Consider the following 24,313-nt stretch of genomic DNA (forward strand, 5'->3'; position numbering starts at 1 on the left):
TTAAAACAGATATTAACAAAGCGTGAAATTGAAACTCATTCTTTTGTGACATGGGAACAATTCACCTGTTTGGCCAAATGCGACGAGTTTTAAAACAAATTAACTCTTTCCTACTATTTAAGTCTTTCTGCTTAATTAATTTAATTATTGTTCGATATAATTTTAAAAGAAGAATCGAAACAAAGTGAAAAAACAGAAAGCCGATAGATGATGCAAATATGATGTCATTTAGCCAAAATTAGCTGCGCAAGATTGTTTTCTCTTTCGTCTTTCAAAAGCTGTTTAATAAGTCAACTTTCCTGGTGACGGTTTATACGTAAGCTAAAAGTACTTCATGATTTTGGTTTTGAAAATACCAATTATTCCACAGTTTCTCTTTTAAATTTGAAAGCTTTCAACAAAGTATTTTGAAACACTGGTAGTCGTCATTGGTCGGGTTCCGGAGTTAAAAGTTAATCGCCATTAAGTATGAGAACCAGAAAAAATACCGGATTTGTGCAAAATCAAAAACTGCTCACAAATTTTTTTGGTTTGTCACAAAATTTTTTCAAAGTCTTCAACTGCCGGAGCGGTGTAGTATAAATGCAGGCTGATCATTAACCTACAAGCGTTGGCAAAGCAGTAGTCACAGGAAAAGTTGTAACTTGAGACGCAGTTTAGAAGAAAATGCCGTCTTTTTTCGTTTGATACTCCAGACATGAAATTCTTAAACTTCCTCTCGGTGACGGAGCTTCTTCCTCACACAAACAAACATACGGACTTCTTAGCATTTTTTACTAGAAAACAGTGCTAATGGCGGAAGGGTTTTTACGGGAATTCTTAGAATGCAATTATAGTTAACAAGCTCATTTGAAAATGGGAAAGCAAAAATGAGTTGTAAACTTGGTTTTCCGTGAAGAATTTTTTCCGGGCCCGCGCAAGACGCGAATACTCGAACTTTCAAAATTTAGATTCGTTGTTGTAAATGGTAGCGCGTGTTGTCTAACTCTAAATAGTTCAAAGAAGTGTTAGTTCGTACGTATCTCACTATCTCTTATGTATGTACTTTTCCCTTTATGGCTGACTTTCAATGTTCCTTCTATGCAACCGAACTATAATAAGTACGATTTTTTTAAAGAATTAATTTACACTTTTCCTCGAGCTTGTGTTGCTGAAATTACAAACCCACGGAGCAAACCATAAACCTGTAAATCCACAGTGAAGTACAAACAAAGTCAAGTGGTAAACTTGACTTAATATGTCTATTAGTTAGGTATTTTAGAATATTCAATTCATTTCAATTTTCCAACTGTTTGTACAAATAGTTGTTTTGTAACGATCGACGCCATTATGAAGTCACAAACAGGCGCATGACGACGCCGTTGATGATTTATGGCAGTGTGTTGTAAATCTAGCGGAGCAATTGAGTTTATGGCGATGTTAACGCGCATAGTTATCTCCGAACGATACGGGCCAGGTGTGAAAAATCAACCGGCCAGTAAAGTGACAGACACGTGTATTGAACTGCACATCGTGATACAATTTCCCTTTTATGTACTTTTGCTGGACGAAGAAAGCAACGAAATAGACGCAGAGTTGAAATATAGGATCTATCACCTACATGACAGCGAACCGAACGCGGTCTGTAATAAAATGCACACGAGACGTCGGTTTGTATGGTATTAGTTCAAAGGAAATTTGTGATAACATGTTCGACGCAAAGCTGTTAAAATTAGCCGCCATAAAACTAAAACACCAGCAAGATTCAGATTGAAGCCTATTTGGAATTTGCTGACGTAGTGTAGCAAAATCTTAACAAGATCAGATATAAGCTCCATTGACGAAGAACAGAAGACCTACTAAATTGAAGCAATCTTAATTACAGTGTGTAAATAGTGATAATATTTATTTCTTCTACATACGCTTTGTCACAGTTCAGTAACACTTGCTAAATTATATCATGTCCAAACTAAGAATAAAGATTAAGAATTTAATTTCAAATCTAAGACGGTTGAAAGAAATGGAAAAAAACTGGTGACGGCGACTCCATAAACTGGTAAATTTGAACTTCCAACACCTGCTTCTTCGCGCACAACATTGTCAAAGTTTCAGTACGTACATAAATCGAGTTGTATTGCTAACAAATTTACTGTGGAGACGGCTAATAAAACTGATGTAAAGTTTACAGATTTTGGTGATTGGAAATCCAATTTTGACTTTAATAATGACGTCAAAAACAGCCTTGCAAAAATCCTAGCAGCGCGTGAAGTGAATATGCGATATTAAAAGCGGAATCTGTAGAAAAATATAATTTTGAATGTACGAAATTGTTAACAGTGTATATACTGTATGCAGTTTACTGCTTCACAATGATAGTTTAAGCAGGTAAAAATACATAGTGAAATGTAGTATATGAATGGAATATATGGAATAAACATTGTATAGATACCCACAAGCACAAGCTTGGGCCAAGAAGTAGGCTATATGATACTTCCCAGCGTGCATTAACAAATTTAAAAACTTAAAAGAAATGACATTTTTCGAGTAAGGAACTAAGCACATAAGGAACCAAATGAATAGTTTCTCCTGAAAAGTGGACGCAGGAATAACATTTGAAGAACTGCACTTTTAAGACATCTGTAAAACTTTTTTCGACACGGAGCTGTTAAACTATTACACTCGTGAGCGGGAGAGGTGAAAGTCTACCCAGTTTTGTGCGAACCCAGGTAATGTCCCGGTGATTTCCGAAGCACTAGCCCAGACTCGAATGGCCTCGGGGCCGTAGGAACTTCATCCTCGTCCCCGTACTCGTAGCTCAAGACACGTCCAGTAAACGGCGACACTTTCGCTTTTATAACGGGCAGAGGCTTCGACCTTGGGCTGATTGGGGATGTTTTGAGACAGGAACGGAAGCCATCATCGGACGGTATTTCGATCTTCAAGGAAGAAGATTTTTGGCTCATACGCAAAGAATGAGTTGCAGCGACTGGGTTTTGCTTGAGAGAATGCTTGCTGGGTTCGCGTCTGAAACCGCTGAAAGTCGCAGGTTCGTTTGCGTTGCTCTTGCCTGTGTTCGGAGTAAGGTTGACCTGGTTCACGGTAAAGGGGCGCAGTTGTGGTGTAAGTTCGGGGGGATTGTCCGGGTCGTATCTCCAAAAAGCCATGTCTGTCTTCGAAGCACAAGGCTGCTCCGACCGACTCCGCACGTAATGATACAAAAAACTACTCCCGTCGTACGGACCAGAAATGACGTCATATGCTTGATCGAGATAGGAAATGTCGTCGTCAGGTGTGAGTTCGGCATCCGAGTTGGCCGGACATCCCGGACCCGAATCTTCGTCATTGTCGTTATTGAGGGACTGGGATGTAGGGTCGGCGGTATCACTGCGACAAATTATCAAATAAAAGTTAACTTTTAAGGTTGGGTGACAGTGAAGGTAAAGCATACAAATTCGCAAAAACTGCTGAAATAAACTTCATGTTTCATTTGCGGTTTTCTATTTTTGGCAAAGATCAATTTTAGGAATTTAATAGCACGTTATTCAAAAGATATTTTTTCCTGAAATCCTTTTTCAGTTAAACTCACATTGGTTCGTCATCCAAGTCAAATACGGGCAGTCCTCTGGTCTTATTCTTGGCTTTCAAGTGAAGCAAAACTTCACAGAACTTCGAGCCCATTCCTTCCAACTCTCTGTATCAACAATATAGCGAAATAGGTCTTTAAAATATAATTATTGCGTTGAAATTCAACCAAATGTGGCAAAAGTACCACAAGAAGATTCAGAGTTAAAAAATATTGGTTTAAACTTTTCCCACCTTGTTCCTATTTGCTTCCCTTTAAAAGCTCCCTGGTCGCATCCACAGTAAGTGCTCTCCATGGTGTAGCTTCTCGTCACGCCTATATCCTTCCATACAACCACACGGGCGGTCGCTGCTTTCGATTTTTCCACCACAAAGTTGCAATTTTTCATTGAAAAAGTCGGTGCCAAGTGGCTTAGGAGTCTTGGGAGTGTCTGTGGATATTGTGACGTTATAATGCGGGTAGTTACGACCAAGCTACAATGTCATTTTTAAACCAATAAAAATGTTGTTAAACCTTGAGTATAATATTTGAAACTTTTGCTGATGAGTATGCTGGCCGGGTTTCTTGTTATTGCGCATGATCAAACAAATAATTTCAACAGTTGGCGCCGATAAATTCGATAAAATTTTATCTCGCTCGTTTTAAATGAGACAGAACACGAGTTACGGACGCCCACGTGCGGCAATAAATATTTAAATATACAAACACACAATTGGCGCCAGGAATCACCTTGTAGCCGGCATCTTCCGGTCCATCCTGTACTGTCGCTGCTTCACCGGCCGCAATGGATTCCCGATGCGAGCATCCGTATAAAAAGACGTTCATCTTGCGAGAATGTCCATGATAATCGCAGTAGATAAGAGGAGCTAATAAACAAAGTTTTTCGATGGTTAACTGCACCGCGCCCACACAATTTACCATATACAGTGGAAAATCGTCAACTCGAAGCTGAAAGTACCGGCAAAGTTGCTTCGATTAATCCGAAATTTCGTATCGAGTAAAGTCAAGTTAAAAATCTTCCATCGTATTAAAAATACATTAACCTGTCTGGATTAACCTAACCCTGGTCTACATGGTTTTATTTCAATTATTTTAGTAATAATTGCTTTAATTGTTCACGTTACACTTGGTTCCTTCAACAGTTACGTCAATCTTTCTGTCACTCTTTAACTATGAAATAAATGGATTATGTCATAAGTAATTAACTATGAAACTAAATGGATTTCACAGGAGAGTTTTAAATTGAAGCAACATTAAATCATAGAATGCAGAATTACGTTCGACGTTTCTAGACTATACAGCAATCAGCTAAGGACGCGAATCTATATGGTGTTTACGTGACAATTAATAAATCTTCGAATAATTTCGGGATAATGGTCGCAAGTTATGCCACTAGGGACCACAAAAACATCACCAGTTAAACAGTTTTCGAGTTCAAAAGCTTTGACTTAACGACAGTTGTTTCCTTGCATTTTGATGGGCGATTCGACGAAACCGGTGACGTTACTTCGAGTTATTCGTAATTTTAAAATAAGCGAAGTCAAGTTAACAAACTTTTACTGCATTATTGTCTGTGATGAACCATTACTAATAATCTAACACAACTAACCTTTCTGAATAGATTCAAGATACTGCAGGAGACCCTTTGTGTGGTAGATGGTCGGATGCAGTTCGGCGTCAGGATCTAGCCAAGTCCGGTTCAAGTCGCAACCACTCAATGAGCATCTATGACTGCACAATAAATCATTGTGAGAAAACAACGAAACATTACGACGTCACACTTCAAAAGGGTATTCAGCTAATCTACTCACTGTCCGTTGATAACTCCATCCGGATTAAGCATGGGAACGATTTTGAAGATGTAGGATCTTCGGAGTTCATCCGCGATGGCTGCTAGGGCGGTTGTTTCTTCATCATGGTCAGACTCGCTGTTCGGAGGAGGAGTCAAAAGAAGACGCAGAGTTCCTCGCATGGTCCAGGACGCATTCGTTTCCCCAGGATGAACACGAGCGCTAAGGAAGATGTAAGGACGAGACCCTAGACGAGGAGGAACAAAAATTAAATAAAACTTTAAACGTAAGAATCATGAAAATTGAAAGAAAACGTTCATCTTAGTGCTGTTCGGGCTTCAGTGCACTAAACCGTCAACTTAGCTTCATAGATGAACGAATACTACATGAATTGGAAAATAAGATTCAGGAAGTACTATGCATTTTACGTTCAACGAAACCTACGACTTGAATTAATCATGAAATGAGTAATCATAGGAACAGTATACACTTTCAGCAACACAGCATAATTACGTCATTTTGTGAGACTAGAATGCATGTATCAGTTGATCGTTAGTTAAACAGCGTTTAAACTGCATCTATGAAATAGCAATAACGTACTCATGTCCTCGATTGCTTGCTTTGTCGAGCACACGTCGTCGGCTTTAGGCATGGCCGTTATAGTGAGCAATGGTAGAGGATTTCCGGCCAACGTATGGCAAAATGTTTGATTGCGAACGTACATGGTCGACGGGTCGATACCACTTAGAAAATGCTGCAGATCCAACTGAAATATGACAAAAAAAATTCACAACAGCCGACAACGGACATAAGTTACGAAAATAGTAACCGATATGGCAGCAACGCTAAAGACAACGCTACTTCACAGCCAAACAAGTCCAGTTTCAAGCAATAAACCTGCTATATGTTACAATTTAGATTATAACTTTTAAGTTGTAATCACCTGTAATTTTGTATATGGATACGGATAATGATACGCAAAATAACAGATGTCATTTAAATGCTGAAAGGTCATTGTAAAGGTCAAGGTGAAGTACGTTCGACCTTTGACCCCGCCAGCCGACAAATGGCTTCGTAGAAAGTGGTTCCGGTAATAACAGGTCTCACGACCGACCCTAAACCAATGTGGTCGTCCGGCCCGTGCCTCCGCCATAGAAAACATTACTGGTTGCATACCTGACAAAAATAAAGGCGGGGCAGATTTAAAATTTCATTTAGATAACATTTATCCGACACTACCAAAAATGCTCATTAAGAAATTCTGCAATTGAAAATTTATCAAAGGAGAAACAATAAATGAAGCGACTTTGCTTGTAACTCGTTTTCAAAAATGAAAAATTGTAGAAAATAGAATTTTTCGAAGCATTAGTTTATTTAGAACCTTCATTTATAAGGCTTCCTTTCTTTTCACAGTTGATAATGTTGAATCGATACGGCTGCGACGTCTTCATATTTGAAACGCTGAAGTAGAACCACTGGAAGTGATGGTTGCTGTTGCAGTCGGGATTAAGCACCAGGTCGTATTCATATTCTCGGATCTGTAGATTTTCATTTAAAAATTTGCAACTTAAGTAATTGCACATGTAAGGTAAAATTCTCAATACTTGCACACATGCGCATTAAGGCTGCCCATGCATTCATACACAATCCATAAACGCTTTACATTGACGATAAATACGTTTCCAGAATTTAATCAACCATTTAGCCCTTATATACGTTAATTTGCAATAGATTAAGTTTGTGCGTTACATTATGGAACAAACAACCTCGTAAACAGCGTAAATATAAACTGTTACATGTTTATTTTTATATCGAAGATAAATAATAATGGAACAAAGTATGAAACATGTACAGAGATTTCCACACACCCTCACTGCCGTTCTTAGGTTCCCACATTCGAAGCCAGAATAAAAATTGAGCGGTAGAGATAAATCCCCCTTGAAGGAATTGGGACGTGAAGGATTTGCCAGTTTATTAAGCAGCTTAGCATCCTGTTCATCTTCCTCTAAAGCAAGATCTTGAGCTTTATCCGAATCTTGCCAAGTACCATCTGACAGAGTCGTGGAGGAGTCCATGGCGTGGCCTTTTTTGACTTCGGGATGTTCAGAATTGTCATATAAAATTGGTATAGGCGTGTTCAGGTTGGCTTCGTTCTGCGTTGCAGCACCACTCTCTGATAATTCTTTAATCTGATCTAGAATTTGCACAGGTGGAAGATACGAAAAGTCCGTCTCAGTTTTACTGCAACTAGCACCATCAGTCAGGTCTTTAGGGTCTTGTACATCGCCTTTGAAGAACTTTACGTCTTCAAAACACATCTTTGTATCATCAGGTAGCAGCGCACTTTCACTTGAAAATACAACTTCGTTTATTGTGTTGTCTGGGAACAAGTTACGAGCTACGTCTTCAAGGACCTTAGCCTTTATTAATCTGAAAACACAAGATAAAATGTAAATAAAAGTCACAAAATCGACATGTTGGAATACCAAATCATGAGTATTTATCACCAATAGTACTATAACTGTGAACAACAGTACTGTGCATTATAGGCCCGTTTCCACAGATTAAACGAAAGCTTAAAACAGTGAAAGCAAAATAAAATACCTTTGCACATATCTCTTATTGACTTGCGATTCCAGCCTTGGCACAGGGAAACTGCCATAAGCATCAGCGTCTGACAATCTGTTGACTTGTGTCTTCACTGACTTGGTTCGCTCTGCTAATGTTTGAATGAAGTCGACAATCTCCTGTTGTTCAGTGGTTAGATCTGCGATAAAATTGTATGACTGAGGAAGCCTTATTCCAAATACTTTAACCGCAATGTCCCAACAAGACCAAATTATCGCACTTTATTTTAATAGAAATTAATGCAGCTGGTACAAACAAGCTCAATAAACTTATGATTTACCAAAATCTTGAAATGAAGAACTAGAATTTTTTCCAGGTTGATTTTGTAACCCCCCTGTAATAATGTTAGGCAAGGTAACAAATCTTCCAGAAAGAACGGTGTCATCTGCCATGAAACTTATATAAATAGGCCAATACACAGCAATATAAATGGTAAACAAATAATTGAAATAGCAAAGCAAATAAACTGAACAGATAACTGAACAGATAATGTTTAACTGTTTATACTCTTACCAGGTCTCATGCTTGGCCACGCAGATGTTGGACTTCTCTGTACTCCCATTTTGACGTCATCACCTGAGGAGTAGTTGACAGAAAAACCATTTGGAGACTTTCTAGGAGAGCTTTTCGTCATCAGTTTAGTTGGAGAGCCTTCAACACTGTTTAATCCCTATATTAATATAATATATATATTTAATAAGCTATTCATACAGTTTTATAAAAAGTAAAAATTAAATTATTTTACAGTAGCAATGACAACTCTAGCATGACTCTGGTGTCATTATAGCACAGAACTGAAATAAGGTTCAACAAGAATTATCAATTTTAAGTTTCGAAAGCAGATGCAGTTCTCAAACAATGCTTTTAATATTAAATGACCAGAATAACTGTATATAATTGTTCGCAAAATTTCACACCGACCTTTTCAGAGTGATCTAGTTTCATTGACTGAAAAGTGTTTGCAATGTCATACTGGAATTCCCATGGATTGCATGTCTCTTGCTGCCGTATGTGTTGTAAGTGCGGGCTCAAATGGGTTAGGTCCGGCAAACTGTGTCGTACCGGTAAGTTCTTCCTAGACGAATGAGCTTCAGCCTCACCGCTTGTGTGAGGACGATTCAAGCCATTAACATCATCCACATGTTTAGAAAGCTAACAAGGAATACACAAGCCTCTGTTAAATTTTGATAATAAGAAAATTTTTTAACTCAGCTGAATTGAGAGGGTCAGTAAAATTTAGCTTTTGCCTTTTGTAACATTAAAATGGCTCTAACAACAGTTTATTCTGTGCTTAGTAAAGCTGCCATTGAAATGACAAGCAAGTAACTATGTATGTCATCTTCTTCAGACAACATAAATTCTTTTAACGTCACGCTCACAGTAATCCCTTAGCTGCTATAAAAATGCAAACATGGAACTCCATAATGTATTTTATTCAAGACTGCTTCAATACAGCTTGTGGATTCAAAATAAGAATTGCCTTACGACCATCATGGCTGTACTACATAAAGTTTTAGGCAGTTAATGGTCATGTTTGGTTTTGAGATTACACTGTTATTGTATTAAGTAAAGATACATGGTAAGGAAAGTTAACGTTTTAAGCTGAAATTTTCAACGAAGGCATTCTATCCACATGTCAACAAAAGTTTCATGTCACATCGAAGAGCAATATATATATATACAATATATCCAACATACTCACTGGGAATTCTTGAAGTTCTGGAAAGAAACTTTCATACATTTTAAGGTCCTCATGTGTTCTTGTAACTTTAGGTTTCAAAGGTTCTCTTGATCCATTGCTACTTGCAGAACCTTTGCTTGCCTGAATGCAAAACAGCAGTGCTGTATATAGTTGCAAATATTAACAGTTCATCAAAGTGATCTATAAGATCTAGTACATACACTCTGACATACTTCAAGGTATGTGAAAAATGGCAATGGAATGTGGGCTATTTTAAAAACATTTTTTCCAACATTCTGTGACATTTAATTATCTCCCAAAAATATAGCATTAGTCATGACTTTCTGGCATATCAATATCGTAGTTTAATACCTACAGTGCAGTAAGTTCAACATGAGCTTATTTTAACAATGAGAATATTACACACATTTCAAGCGTCACATGGGATGTTGTAGTTTCAAAAACAATGTCAACACCAAATAACACCTTGTAAACAAGTCTTACAAAAGGTGTTGAGAAATTTCTAAAAGCTGTCATCTGTAATATATACACAAGTAAGCCAAAATCGCATAAGAATCGGGCCAGAATAAGCCAACATACAATAAATAAAACAAAGACATTGAATTTACCGAGGTGGTGGAACCTCTTCGATTGGAGGATGTCGATTCACTTTGACTCTCATCTTCGTTATTGGATACTGTCTCGGTTGCTTCATCAAATTCATCACCATCGTCACTCCCTTTTGTAAAGTTAAAAATGTGATTTTAATTGTTGTTTTAGAAAGCAACTACCGATCAACGATGTTAAATACAGACAGAACAAACAAACAATATTCACTACAAAAAACATTTCCATTACAAGTCTCACATACAAAAAATACAGGTTTATAACATTGTTGATACAGCATGGTTGACTATGCTTTCAGAATATTCCAACAATCATATACAGTAACACAATAGCTGATGCATAAACAAATGGTGTCAATATTTCTTTCCCTACCATACCACACCATTACCACAATTATATTACCAAGATAATCAAATGAGTCCAGGGAGTCCGATCTTTCTCTAGTGCCGGGTAAAACGAACTGAAAAGTGCACCGTGAGTTAGAGATTGGAAGTTTTGACTTTGTTTGGCATCGACGGATGATCATAGTTGCCACAAGCAGTAAGGACTCCACAGCTTTGTTAGTACAACCAACTGAACATGCAATTAGTTCTTTTTGTTATTAGATTAATTTTTTCTTGATATTGTTAGAAAGTTTAACCCATTGCCCAGTTTTATTACATGACAGAAGAATCTTCCGCTAATTGTTAAGACGTCCACTATCTAACTTCTAATAATTATGAAAGAATATAGTATTTTTAAGCCTGCATACTGTTTCTGGTTAATACATACCAACATGTACCGGGAGTAAAATTTTTACCACAAGCAATATAAGTGTAGTTCTACTTAACGAATAAGACTTATTCCATGGAATATCTTACAGTTATTACCTGATGTTATTACCCAATCAATGAGTAATTTTATATTGAATGCATAACTATATAAACTACATATTGCATTTATATATATATGTATACTTTACCATGTATGTCAGTACATTTCATTCATTAAAGAAACTATTTTGCACATGAAAGCATGAGAACACAATCAACAGTTCCTTTAGTCATAGTTAAAATGAATAATATCCTATTGCCAGAATATCACAAACTAAACACTAACTAACACACATCTGTAACCAAGAAGAGGTCTTTATCTCAACTCAAGTCTTAACAAAATGTTACCTGCGAGGTAGTCTTGGCAAGAATTATATAGCAGCAGCATGCCATTGCAGTCAAAGAAAGCTTTTCGCCCTCCCCCTGTATGACATAATCAAGTTTTTTTTTTGGAAATGCATGTCAGGATTTCAAAGCAGAATAAATATGCAAGCAGAAAAAACATTAACTCACTGAGTACTACAACGTTTTTTATCGAGTTAAGAATTGACTTCCTGATTGCTGCATGCCTGTTGTGCTTGAAGTCGCGCCTGTGATAATCCTGATGCATTTGTAACAGCTGAGATACTAGACCAACATTGACAGCACGTGATGCATTCACTTCTGCCATTGCAATTAGAACTCTAGCTATTTAACTTTTTCAGATAACACCAGTAAGACAAAATTGTAAAGTTATAAAAATAACAGAAATGTTAATACCGTATGTTCAAATATTCATACATTGCATGCATATAATATTTTGACAGATGTTTTACACATTCTACTTCTGGTGTTCTCAGAGTCGAAAAATAAACAAAATTATAAGCAACAACAAGTCACAGATATTTGCCGTGTCATGTTTCGGAAACACTATGTAATATTTTGTAGCATTTGAACTTTAGATAAATCTATTTCAAGCTTAAAAATGACTGCTTAAATTTTTCAGTATGCATATACATTAGGATGTTTTATCACCATTTTTGAATTTAAAAAAGTTTGGGGTCTCTCTAGGGGGTACTTTGGGAACAATGAAAGAACGTTTTTTGAATTATGGCGTCATTTTGAGGTTGCATTCCCTTGTTGTAGTTTCAGTGGAGGTACATTTTTTAAATTGGCGATATCTCGGTAACTTATTGAGCAAGAGCTACGATCAAGCTGTCAAAAGATGTAGAATTATTGATTTCCTATAACCGGCTCGGGTTCCAAATAGCGACTGTCAGAACAGCGACTATCAATAGAGCGACCACACAACAGCGATTCATTTAAAACAGCGACTGTCAATAGAGCGACTACACGACAGCGATTCATTTAAAACAGCGACTGCCACAACAGCGACCTCACTTCTTTTATTAAATCCAAGGCTTACGCGCACACGCACTTCCATCCCCCACACCTCTCTACACACGTATGCACGCAGAAACAGGCAAATACTGCGTAGTGAAAGATTGAAACCAAAAGGGACTTTAAAACAACATTTTATTTGGACTATCCATAGTCACATGAAGTCACATGATTTAAAAAGCAATAAAATAAAATAAAAATGCAATAAAAATCAAGACACGTTTATTTCTAAATTGCGAGCAAGGGCTCGAAGGAACTGCCGCAGATCATACTGGCCTCGATTTTGCTGTACAACAGTGATTCGTGTGTTCATTGTCACGTATCTTTTCATTCGCTGAGTCAGGTCTCTGCCTTGTAGTAGCTGGGTTCGGTTTGCCCGTTGAAGGGCTTCCTCCCGTCTTAAAGCTTCGATGAATCGAAAGATGGAAGGATGATGAGTTTCCGTTGATCCCTGAAACGCATTGTGCCAACTCTCTAGCTGGTTGTTGGTTCGTGGCAGTCCCGCATCTTGTCTGGCTTTCACTCTCCACATATGTACGGGAAACAATGGCTGTCGTCTGTCTCCCCGTCTGTTTCTTCGGCCCACGTAGTTGTCTTCGAAGTAATTTACGAGAGGCATTACTTCTGCTGGGTAGTCTGCCACCAATTCATCAAAGGCATCGCTCACTTCATCCACTGGTAGAAAGGCAAGAGCAAGGAGCATTTTCAGTGCCATCCGAATATTGTCGTCTTGCACATATAACCGTTGCAGTCCGTTTTCCTGAATCTTTCTCCAGAGCGATTGTCCCAAGTGAAAGTAACAGCCGTAGATGTGCGTTTGAGGAAATGCTTCAATGAGCGCAGCTTTGGAAGCTAGTTCAAAGTCGATCTGTACACTTCTTAATGCGGGTGATAACACTGCTGGTGATAAATTTCAATAAGCTTTTGTATTGTCCCATCACAATAGGCAATTAAGCAAATGTTCAAACCTATTTCAAAAAGCAATGATAAACAACAAAAAAATTTGGAAAAATGGAAAGCCTAGTTAAGTCGCTATCATAACAGTCGCTGTTTTAATGCGGTCGGCATTTAGACAATCGCTGTTTGGAATGTCGCTCACTTGATTACGTCGCTATTATGAAGTCGCCATTATGACAGTCGCTGTTTTGACAGTCGCTATCCTGCCTGGATGCCCCTATAACCACTTCTTACATTTTAATTACATTTCTGCTTTAGAAACAAAATTAGTTAAGAAAAACGTAAATTTTCATAGATTATGTTTGCAAATCACCATAGAATTTCCAATTGGGCTTTAAAATGAAAGCTTATGATTGTAAACTTTTACCTTGGCAGTTTATGTTTATGTATGTATGAGGCAGTTTATGTAAACAATTGTTATATAGGTAGTTTAGATATAATCGAGTAAACTATTTTATTAAACTGCGACTTTGATTTTTGTTTTTGCATTACTATTTAAGAGTAGTCCCTTTCGCCAAGCAACAAACAACATTTATTGTTTAAAATTTATTTTCCTTCTTTATAATTCAAAAATCGTAACCAGCAGTTAAATAACAGTTTATTTTGAAATAAAAATCCACTTTGAGACTGTTTTCTTGTTTCTATTAGCTGACTTTTGCTAATTGCTATCTATATTACACAGTGCACCTGAGAGTAGACTTTTTTCAGAATCTTCAGAATATCTTTAGCTTTCCAACAAATTTAGTCCTTCAGAATATCTTTAGCTTTCCAATTTTCCTTTCATTGCTCCTGATATTTCAAATTTCTTTCCAAAATTCTAGATAACATCATTCAAAGCAATGCTTGGTGCTTGTTTGCTATTCAACTTAAAAAATTGCTTCAAGCCAGCATTTCAGTTTAGATGTGAGCTGAACACAAAGTGAACACAAATACTAACAATGGCAATTCCGAATACAATATTACTAATGAATTTATCAACTTTGATAGGAATTGATGATCTATTTTCCTCACTAAGCTAAGTTAAATTTGCTTTTGAAATTTCCATCTGATCATTAATTTTTAGCAATTATGTCATGTTACAAGCAAGATTTGGCAACTTTTTGATGAAATTATATCATTTGGTGCTGACATGAATATAACAGATTCAGGATTTGTTTGTGTCGACTTTATGATATTCGGGTGAACAATGAACCTGAACAATTGTCCCTGCCATGCATCCCTAATATTTACCCAAAATGTAGTAATTTTAGACTTAGATATATATTTACATAAAATGTCTGCTCATCTTTTCATGATGAAAGCCAAGGTAGAAGTTTAAATTCAGAAGCAGTTAAAATAAAGGTCAGAATGGAAACTGTATGATGAATTGTATATAAAATCTGTGAAAATTTCTGTTTTCCTCAAATAGATTTTTTTTGGAGCAAAAATGCAATTAAGATAAATAATCAGTAATTCTGCATCTTTTGACACCTTGTTTGTAGCTCAAGCTCAATAGGGGACCGAGCTATAACCAACTTAGAAAAATGCGCTCCCACTGAAACTTCAACAAGGGGATGCAACCTCAAAATGATGTCGTAATTCCAAAAATTTCTTTCATTGTGCCCAAAATACCGCCTAGAGAGACCCCAAGCTTTTTTACATTCAAAAATGGTGAATAAACGAAACATCCTAATATACATATTATGCAACTACATAAAGTGCTACAAAGTTTATCCACGTAGCAATGCTAGCTGCAACAATATATGCATATATGTATACATACATACATATACATACATGCATGCATACATACATGTATAAATAAATATATATCTACAGTCGAATCCGCTTAATTCGGACACTTTGGTTCCGCTCACTTTTGGACGAATTAAGCGGAGAAACGGCTTTGTCCGAATTAAGCGGAAAATCAATTGTTCGTTTCATGGTCATGCGTAAAGGCAGACAACGCATTTAAAATACTGTACTGTTGCGTAATAAATGAATTGCACCTGCGCTATACTGCAGTAATTTGCACTGATCGCATAAAACGCACAAGAGTACGAGTAAATGAGTACGCATAAAACGTACATTCTGAGCCGCTTCCTCTTTAAACCTCGTCCACGAAGCATAGTCTCTTCACGTTGTTCACGCAGATTTGCATCATTTTTATACCAATCTTGCAAAGTACGTTTTGATATCCCCACCAACGCAGCTAACTGCTGAACTGTCAAGGAAGCGTCTTCATTTTTTTCTTCGTCTAGTTTAGTGAGCAATTTCACTTTTTCTGCTAAACTTTTCTGTACCATTCTGTTCTACAAGATGGTCGCAATGGTACCGAAGTAAAAGCGACTATGAAGCTGGCACAGCCTTATATGAGTTCATTGTCGATTGTTACCGCATCAATTGTCATTGTTTCACGATAATCACTCATAATGCAACTGCATCTTGTGTTAAAACCAACCAAGTACTGTTTATTGTTTCATAACCTAACGATGTAACGATAGGAATTGCGAACCTGTGTCCGAATTAAGCGGAGAATTGTCCGAATTAACGGGAGTTTTTTACGTTCAATTTTTACTTTTGTTCCGTTCCCGAGCATTTTGGCCGAATAAAGCGGTTGTCCGGGTTATCTGGTGTCCGAATTAAGCGGATTCGACTGTATATATATAATAGATTTGCTATATAATTACCAAAACATCAAATTACAATTAATTAAAAACACTAAATCAAATTTAAAATCTTGTTCAATCTATATTTTTTAAAAAGAATGAAATTACCACATCAAACTACTACACAAGCTTAGCCTCAAATAAACGTAGATGTTTACAAAACTACTACTTACTAGACAGCCGGACAAGCAGATTTAAAGTGGCCAAAGCTGTCCTGTAAGATAATTAGCACCATGTTAATTGTCAGTAGCTTTATATATAGCAACAATTACTGCTGTTGAGGAGCAAAATAGAACAGGAAATTGCTACTCTCTGCTGCTTTGTAAATTTACTTCAGTGGTATTGGTTGTTTTCGAGACAGTGAAGCGATTACACGTTGTAGTACATGAATAGCACCAGCTCTTCCTAGCAAACTGGCATTCGTGGAGGCTGACAAATCATAAAAAAGTCATGTTATTTCTAAATCGGAATTTTCAATACATCATACATCATAAACAGGGATTTAACCAAGATTTACAAATTTGCAATGAATATTTTTATTGTAGGCTGAATAAATTTCTTTCACACATCCCATTATCATCTACATACATAATCATGTGTGAATAATAAATAGCCTACACCTTGTATTGGCGTAAATGTGATTGCCATCTTTGTCATTCCTGTTTTTATCATAAATCGATATTCTTTGCTAAATCTGATTTATTTGTGACATGAATGTTACTAACATTAAGTAAATCCATATTCTTTCTTATAGTATACATCAGAGATGGAAAGACTCAAGTCACTGACTTGACTTGAGTCAGGTTTTTGGAAAAACTTGACTTCTGTTTTAGTTTATTGTTAGTTTATAATTAATGCTCAATTTAATTCGTGAAGGTTAACGTGGAAATTTCAGTTGACGTCGCTCGAGTCACAAAACAAATTATTTCAAATCGTTGTAAAATCGTTTTTTTTTTTTATTTGTGAAAGAATTTATTCAAAAATCACTACGCAATACATTCTAATGAATGTGGAAAAGCGTCAGAAATGGACAAAATCAGATTTAATACTAATCTTTACGTTGCAAGTATTCAGAAAGCCATTTATTATTTATCGACCTTAAATGAAAAATAAATCGTAAATAATGACTTGGCATGTGTTAAGACTGGGACTTGATAAACAATACTGACTCAACTTGACTTGGGAATGTAATTAAATGACTCGACTTGACTTGCGCTGTTAGTGACTTGACTTGTATCACAACCATTAAGACTTGTTTCCGTCACTATGATAGTATAAATATTTATTGGCTTTATTTATAACATATCCTCCAAACTTTGCTTAGGTATACTTTGCCACGTTTAAGAACTTAGAGTACTATGTTCCCAAAGTTATTGTGATTTGTAAAGGTACAACAACTGCTAGTAGATGATGGGAAATATATATGTATAAATTGTTTTCTCCATGTCTATTTATTTCCTTATGCTAAACTGATGATATCATCTAAACATCTGTTCATGTGGTAGCTAGTTCATTATAATGATTTAGCTTTTTTGATTAAAAAAACTTGTCACGATATATGTGACAATATGTGTCCATAAAAGAGTAACACAAAAAAGGGTTACTTTTTATAGACACACCATTCATTATGACAACACCATAATTCAAAATGTCAACAAAATTCACATTGACTATAATTAACAAATAATCATATATCAAAGTTATATTAAACCAGCAGTGAAGTGTTAAGTGTGGTTGCACTTGCATAGGAAAGTTTGTGCTCTTGGTTTTGATTCTTGTATTGCAAATCCAAACAAAAATATGAACTTTTATCAAGTTTTAATTGATGAAACAGCAACCTTTTTAAGTCTTTATTCCTTACTCCTTAGCTTTATGAAAAGTTTTAGCCCCTAAGGTCCAAAACCACACAAGTTCCCCGACACCTCAAAAGTATGAAATCAGAAATAGCTTGATATCACTGACAAAATGCTGTACATCAATCATCAAAGTATCATACTGTAGATCTTAATGTATTACTAGTGAATACAGCAAAGCTGACAGACTTACAATTGAAGACACTCAATTTGAGTACAGCAAGGGACGCAGGCAAAAGCCTTGAATGATTTGTATGATTGTGTGATGAACGTACAGAAGTTAATATCATAGAAAGAGAGCCCGTTAACCTTGCACGAAGGGCAAATTTACGATCTGTAACAAAAAAAACAGCTTGAAACATTTGCTACAGCTGACGGCAAAGCACACCACAGCATTCATATTGTGTCTCAAGGCAATTTAAAACTTTTAGTATATTTATATGCAACTCTTACACGTTAAATTAAAAAGACAGAAAAGTTTAGGGTAAAATAATAAACCATAATAATTAAAGCTTATCAAAGTTGCTCACCTTTAGGTCCAATCTTTGACAAGAGATGTATAATGGCAGATAACAACCTCCAGTCCAAGTGTGAGCCAAGGTAGGACAAGGTGTGCAATAATACCCTTGTAGCATCGTGGCTTATCAGCCTCTTAATTGCGCTATGTCCACCATTAGATATTTCAGCAAGCGTGCTCACTAGCGCTAAACATGATGCCTGATCACTACAACTCTGAAGAATAAATCACAAGATAGTGATTACATACATATTACTGTCCGAGCTCTTTTTGCTAATTTTTTATTCGTTACAGATCATGAGTAAACAACAAATAATTTTTAGCTAAACTTTGTCACAAACTCAAACCTCCAGTGTTAGTAAAATTATGTCCAAACCGGCTTTGCTTGTTGCATCTTTCTTGCAGGTTTCTATAAAATATTAACAAAACTGTGCATTTTCTGTTGTGAGTAAAACCATCCTATTACTTTATAGACTGAATTAACATACAATTCAAATTATAATCAGGTCACAGCACAAACTTTAAAGGTCTTGTGAATTAATAAAACAAAAGTATGACGTAAGTACAACATAAGAACAACTTTGAAGAATCCGTGCATTTTTTCAGGAGCATGTCAGATATTAGTTACCACAAACTGTAATTTAAATACACCAACAGAATAGATAAAAAAAATATTTATTAAAAGAAAGGGGCAAGACTAGAAACACAAATGTGCAGTTGATGATAAAAAGATGTGTGTGAACAGTAATGTATTATTGTCACTTGAATATTATTTATAAATGTTTATCTTCATCATAGAGTTATATAGTATATATATCATAATCTACAATTTAAAATACACAGACTACAAAATTTGTGGTCATATAGTTTTGTATGGAGTAGAAACAAAAATGACATTCCCTCTAGAAACGTAAGCAATCTTTTTTCAATATTTGCACACAGTAGTCTATGGCATATATACCATAGCAACTTTTGGTAGACTGAAAAAGCATGCTTCTGAATATTTTAGCGGTTGTGAAGGTGAGAAAAAATGACTGACGACTAGGAAAGAAATCTGTTAGTGTAACTTTTTGAAATAATGACAAAAAGAAACATAATTTAAAATCATTTAAGTAAATTTAGCATGTTCCAGCCAATCACCAAACATTCGTTGATTGGGTGAATAAAATATTAACAATGATGGTGATTGTACAACTTACGCCACAGTGATGACATTCTCTTCAAAAAGTGAGGGAGTAAAAATTAATTTGATAGGTAGCCTATATTGTAAAGACAAAGGTTTATAAACAAGAATTGGCGTAATGCAACAGCTATATAATTAATGTTGATAGCTTCAGCAATAGGTTGGAAACATCAATCACGGTTTAAAGAAAACCACCACTCACACCAACTAAAAAGTTTTTTTGAAGACAACCCTGTAACTTTGTGCATATCCCAGCTAGGTCATTAAGTAAGTACGCCCACGTCAAAACAAATTCTTTAATTATCCTTATAGCTGCATATGGTACACCCTTGTTCAACTTTTGGGCATGTACTTGATATATATTATAAAGTGTAATGAATTACCTTGATCATTCACCAATTGTAAGAGCTTATGGCACAGATAACGTGTTTGTTCTTTGTCGGGGTTGCTTGCTCCACTGAGCCTTTCAAGTGTTGAAAGCACTGACTTTGCCCGCGACCTAAGGAGTACAAAATGATAAAGTTTAAAATTCCACAAACACTTGAAATTACTTGTCGAATTCCATTGAAGCCTTGAAGGTATATCATAAAAAGCTGAAGAGATTATCACAAAGATTTTAAATTAAAAAATTGAGGCCATCACAGGTGAATAGTAATCAACAAACTAAACAATCGTGATGGATTACAACTCGAGGAAAGAAGGGCAGGATGACATCAGCAACAGGCATGAAAGGTTTCACCTTGTTGTCACAAACAATAAAGAACAAAAGATTACAAAGGGCAAATGGAGGTAATTTGAGTGTGAAATGCGCAACCCACACTAATGTACATGTGTTTGGCAAGTAATTTTCCACATGTGTTATTGCATAAACAATATACGGATAAAGCTGAAGTAAGAAATGATTAAATACACACAGCAGCTAACAAATAACAGTAAATGAATGTGCTTACTTGGTATGCGAATGACTTTTAGCTGATTTAACAGCAAACATGCTTTTACTTGATAATCCATAAAACTTTTACTGGCTTCAAAGACATTTGTCCACCTTAAATTATATTATTGCTAACAGCACCCGATGGTCAGTGCTGGAGCAATACATTTGTATCAAGTCAATCACTACACAGATAATAATATTGCTAGATTAAAACTTGGCATTAATTAAAAATACAGACATTGCATCTAGCTATGTTAATGCACAATTGGGCAAAGACTAATATAAATTAGTAAGCATAAACCGAGTATTTCAATGTTAACTATATGATACCTAGCAGCTCAAAAAAAATACCACAATGCACATTGCAAAGCATAGCCTAAGCTGACAAAAATACATAGCAAATAAAATGTATTATTATAGCATATATATGGTACATTAATAAGAAATCAGCAGTCATCATCACCATCAAGACTGGAAGCATGGCACTATTCGTTGAGATCTTGAGGGTGCATTTAACAGTGTGGTAGGCAAAACTTAAATCTACAACAGCGGGGTGCAGCAAGCACAGCCTTCAAAAATCTCGACGGTGCAGTTGTCATGCTTTCCACTTAGGATTACCATCAAGCAAATTAGCAGCATCACCATTATTATACAACAGACTGATCCATAAATGACAAAAAAGTCTTTGGAACTTGAGACATTTCAGAAACTGGATTAGCTCGAAGAAAAGTTAAAAATTGTTTCCTAATTCGGCGCATTTCAGGCATAGAGATGTTCTTTTTCATGATGTAAGCATCACCTGTCTCTGGAAAATGAACAGTTTCTCCAATGGAGGTAGTTTTCTGTGCTGCACAAATTGTGCTACAAATTTTTTGCAACATCTTATCAACTTCAAACACAAAAGTAGGAGACATAAGTGGTGGATTCTGGGTGGACATATTAGGCTTTTGAGCAGTTTTCTGAAATATAGCTTGGCAAATATCATTCAAAGGCAATTTTTCTGTTGATAAAATTGTAAATAACGGAGAATCCCAACGGTTATTTGGATCAGGACATTCAAAACGCATTAAGAGAGCTTCCAAAATATCATTTGAATATCTATCAGATTCATTTTTCTGACTGTTATATTCAATTATATCATCTTTAGAAGCAACACAATGGATAACGCAATACGTGGTCCTGGCATATTTGGATACACAATGAAGTTCGTATCGAAAACCTTTGATGTAGTTCAATGAGTCCACGATGACGATTGTTTTTGAAGTTAGTTCTCTTTCAGTGGCCGACTTCAATGCTCCCCTTGTAGTTATTTCACTTCTGGAATTCCCATAGACAGCATTTCGATCAATGCCATGATCACTAACGATGACACATTTGTAAGTGGGATGTTGATTGGTAACGTAATCTAAGATTTCTTTGGCACGCTTTGACTTCCCTGATGCAGGATATCCACATAAAACAACAAGTGCCATTAGACAAGCCTATAGATATACTGGATATTTAATTTAGCCAACCTACAATTAAACAAAACCAGTAGATATCATACATAAATTATATATCTTGTTTTGTGGGTGTTTCAGGTAAAGTTAGCAGTTGTATGACAAACACGTCTGTAAATTAGGCAGTTTTTGATGAAAAAATCAAGTGTACAAAAATGCAAATTTAGGTAATTCTTGTTTGTCGATTATAAACTGGTGTTTAAACAACTAGATTTTCTTTGTTTATAATAAATTGGCGTGTAGATAAAACTTCTTCGTGCATGTTCTGATGTTGATGAATTTCAAGCGTGCTGCGGCTACACTTTTCAATATGGATGACCCCGACTGGAAAGTACGACGAGAAACCGTGCAAGTAAAGATGCAAATTTTTGTGTGATGGCATATTGGCGTGCACAGAAGGCTCAATTCTTTATTTATTTATTATAAATTGGCACAACCAGCTTTTTTGTTTATTTACTATAATCCGGTTAAAGATTAGATTAGCATTGCCACCAAACCCACAATATAGGCCTATAGTTTCTAAGTTTAAAAAATTTTGAACCAAAAATAACACAAACAACGAAACAACTATATACATCATTGGAAGATGTAGAGGATATGTTTCCTAACACTAAAAACATGGAAATTAACAGCCGAAAAAATGCAGGGGACATGATTTGATTAAAGTGACAATAAATATTTTGCATGCCCAACAAAATGATGGGTGAAGAAAACTGTACAAAAGAAACTGTATCCTAGGGATCGGAATCCCATTTTTGTGGTCACAATATTGAGGTCCAGTTGGCCCACTAATATAATCAGTAAGTACATAAACAGTAACAATCAAGTACATAGGCTATAGGCCTTTTAAGTAAAATATTGCCATTACGAAATCATGTCTCTACGTTATCTGCAACTACTGAACAAAGGTATTATGTGATGAATAATACCGGTAGCCTACTGTATGGCTGGATGACAAAGAATTTACATCTTAGGCTATTACATATATCTGTATAAACTACATTTAAACAATAAATAGATACAAAGTACAAGATACCTAGATGCTATTACCTACCGGTATAAATCGTTAATTTGTAATAAATACTAAGTTAGCCAGTTAACCACCTGGCGGTCAGATCTACCAGGGACCAGACCAACCGACGACGCCACCACTGCCAGGTTATAAAGACCTGTAGTTAGCCTACCGGTATACAAAGTGACCTTTCGCATATAAACATTAAATACAATTTTATATGGTCTTAGACTATGCAAAATTAACTGTTAATGAAATGAATTTGTACATGTCTTTAGGGTTTCAGGTTACTTACAATTCTGTACCTTATCCTCAAAATTTGGTTGAATGTTAGCAATGACTAAAAATGGCGTTGTTTGTTGCCAATGCCTTTCATTGCCATGTCTCTTTAATGTGTGCCTAGCTACGCCAGTCGGTGTCTATCTAGTATTACCCAGTATTTTTTTAAATGTGATAATTTCTGAGTTTAGGTATGGTTATTAAAAGTTCTACGCTACAACAATATTGCTGGCGTTGTATAAAAAACATTGTTATGTAGTTCCAGACATTTTGATGACTTGCGCAATGATATCCTTATTCTTTAGCACTTCGTGCACGCAAGGTGCATAGGTATTAGGCCATGTGTGTGATATGCAGCAGCGCAGAGATCCTATTTCTCTTATCAGCAGGTGGTAGACTACAGATAGGAAGCCGTGCGTTGTTTGTTTGGTGTCCCTACTTGAAAGTTTGCTTTCAGTGAGCCAATAAATATAATGGTAAAGCTTGCGCCAAGATAATGAAATGATGATACTTATAGACAGGGTTGCCATCGGTCTGTACTCAAAAATAAGGACGACTAGGAAACAAAAGAAGAATACTAGGCTACCTTAAACAGTGCACAAGTGATGAAGGCAATCAATGTTCCTAAAAAAAACGAGACACTACCGGTATTTGCTTGTTTTTATTTTTGGCATCTCTTTGGTGCAAAATAGTATACTAAAGGAGTCGAAATGCATAAAATAGGAACCTCTGCTCTAAAAATAAGACAAAAATAAGGACGCAAGTGAAAACAAGGACATTTCTTAGAAATGAGGACGGTATGGCAACTCTGCTGATAGATATAGGGCAGGGGTGTCAAACTCAATCGCACCAAGGGCCAAAACGCAAAACTTATTTAACGCCGCGGGCCGTAAGGATAAAACTTGATTGAACGTTTCCTGACACGAGTACATGAATTGGAACAGCCAGCGA

At 36.1% G+C, this 24,313-nt stretch overlaps 3 protein-coding genes across 6 annotated transcripts; all 3 read right to left on the reverse strand.

Annotated features, from left to right (window-relative positions):
- Positions 1-1,858: 1,858 nt before the first annotated feature.
- Positions 1,859-20,728, reverse strand: LOC143446285 (cytosolic carboxypeptidase 1-like). Of its 4 annotated transcripts, XM_076945865.1 has the most exons (27): positions 20,589-20,603; positions 20,022-20,137; positions 19,655-19,714; positions 18,803-18,864; positions 18,469-18,670; positions 18,132-18,272; positions 16,418-16,514; positions 16,259-16,299; positions 11,614-11,763; positions 11,449-11,523; positions 10,691-10,861; positions 10,291-10,400; positions 9,683-9,802; positions 8,902-9,132; positions 8,494-8,650; positions 8,261-8,365; positions 7,957-8,119; positions 7,221-7,782; positions 6,734-6,890; positions 6,296-6,528; positions 5,953-6,118; positions 5,374-5,599; positions 5,172-5,293; positions 4,292-4,428; positions 3,796-3,992; positions 3,566-3,670; positions 1,859-3,363 (listed from the first exon to the last, which is right to left on the reverse strand). In XM_076945865.1, exons 3-27 carry the CDS (start codon positions 19,668-19,670, stop codon positions 2,682-2,684), a joined length of 4,428 nt encoding a protein of 1,475 aa, XP_076801980.1. In that variant the 5' UTR covers positions 19,671-19,714; positions 20,022-20,137; positions 20,589-20,603; the 3' UTR covers positions 1,859-2,681. The 4 variants fall into 4 exon arrangements, with proteins under 4 accessions (XP_076801980.1, XP_076801978.1, XP_076801976.1 ...); XM_076945863.1 differs by lacking the exon at positions 19,655-19,714 and having other exon boundaries at positions 8,261-8,314; positions 20,589-20,728; XM_076945861.1 differs by lacking the exon at positions 19,655-19,714 and having other exon boundaries at positions 20,589-20,728.
- Positions 12,599-13,669, reverse strand: LOC143446290 (uncharacterized). The gene is made up of 2 exons (XM_076945875.1): positions 13,580-13,669; positions 12,599-13,377 (listed from the first exon to the last, which is right to left on the reverse strand). Coding segments are annotated over exons 1-2 (687 nt in total). The 5' UTR covers positions 13,581-13,669; the 3' UTR covers positions 12,599-12,691.
- Positions 20,729-20,754: 26 nt separating the features above from the next.
- On the reverse strand, positions 20,755-23,405 carry LOC143446289 (protein KTI12 homolog). Its single transcript, XM_076945874.1, has one exon. It carries the CDS (start codon positions 22,042-22,044, stop codon positions 21,220-21,222), a length of 825 nt encoding a protein of 274 aa, XP_076801989.1. The 5' UTR covers positions 22,045-23,405; the 3' UTR covers positions 20,755-21,219.
- Positions 23,406-24,313: the final 908 nt, after the last annotated feature.

This window comes from Clavelina lepadiformis, chromosome 2 (genome assembly GCF_947623445.1).
Source record: "Clavelina lepadiformis chromosome 2, kaClaLepa1.1, whole genome shotgun sequence".
NCBI lineage: Eukaryota > Metazoa > Chordata > Ascidiacea > Aplousobranchia > Clavelinidae > Clavelina > Clavelina lepadiformis.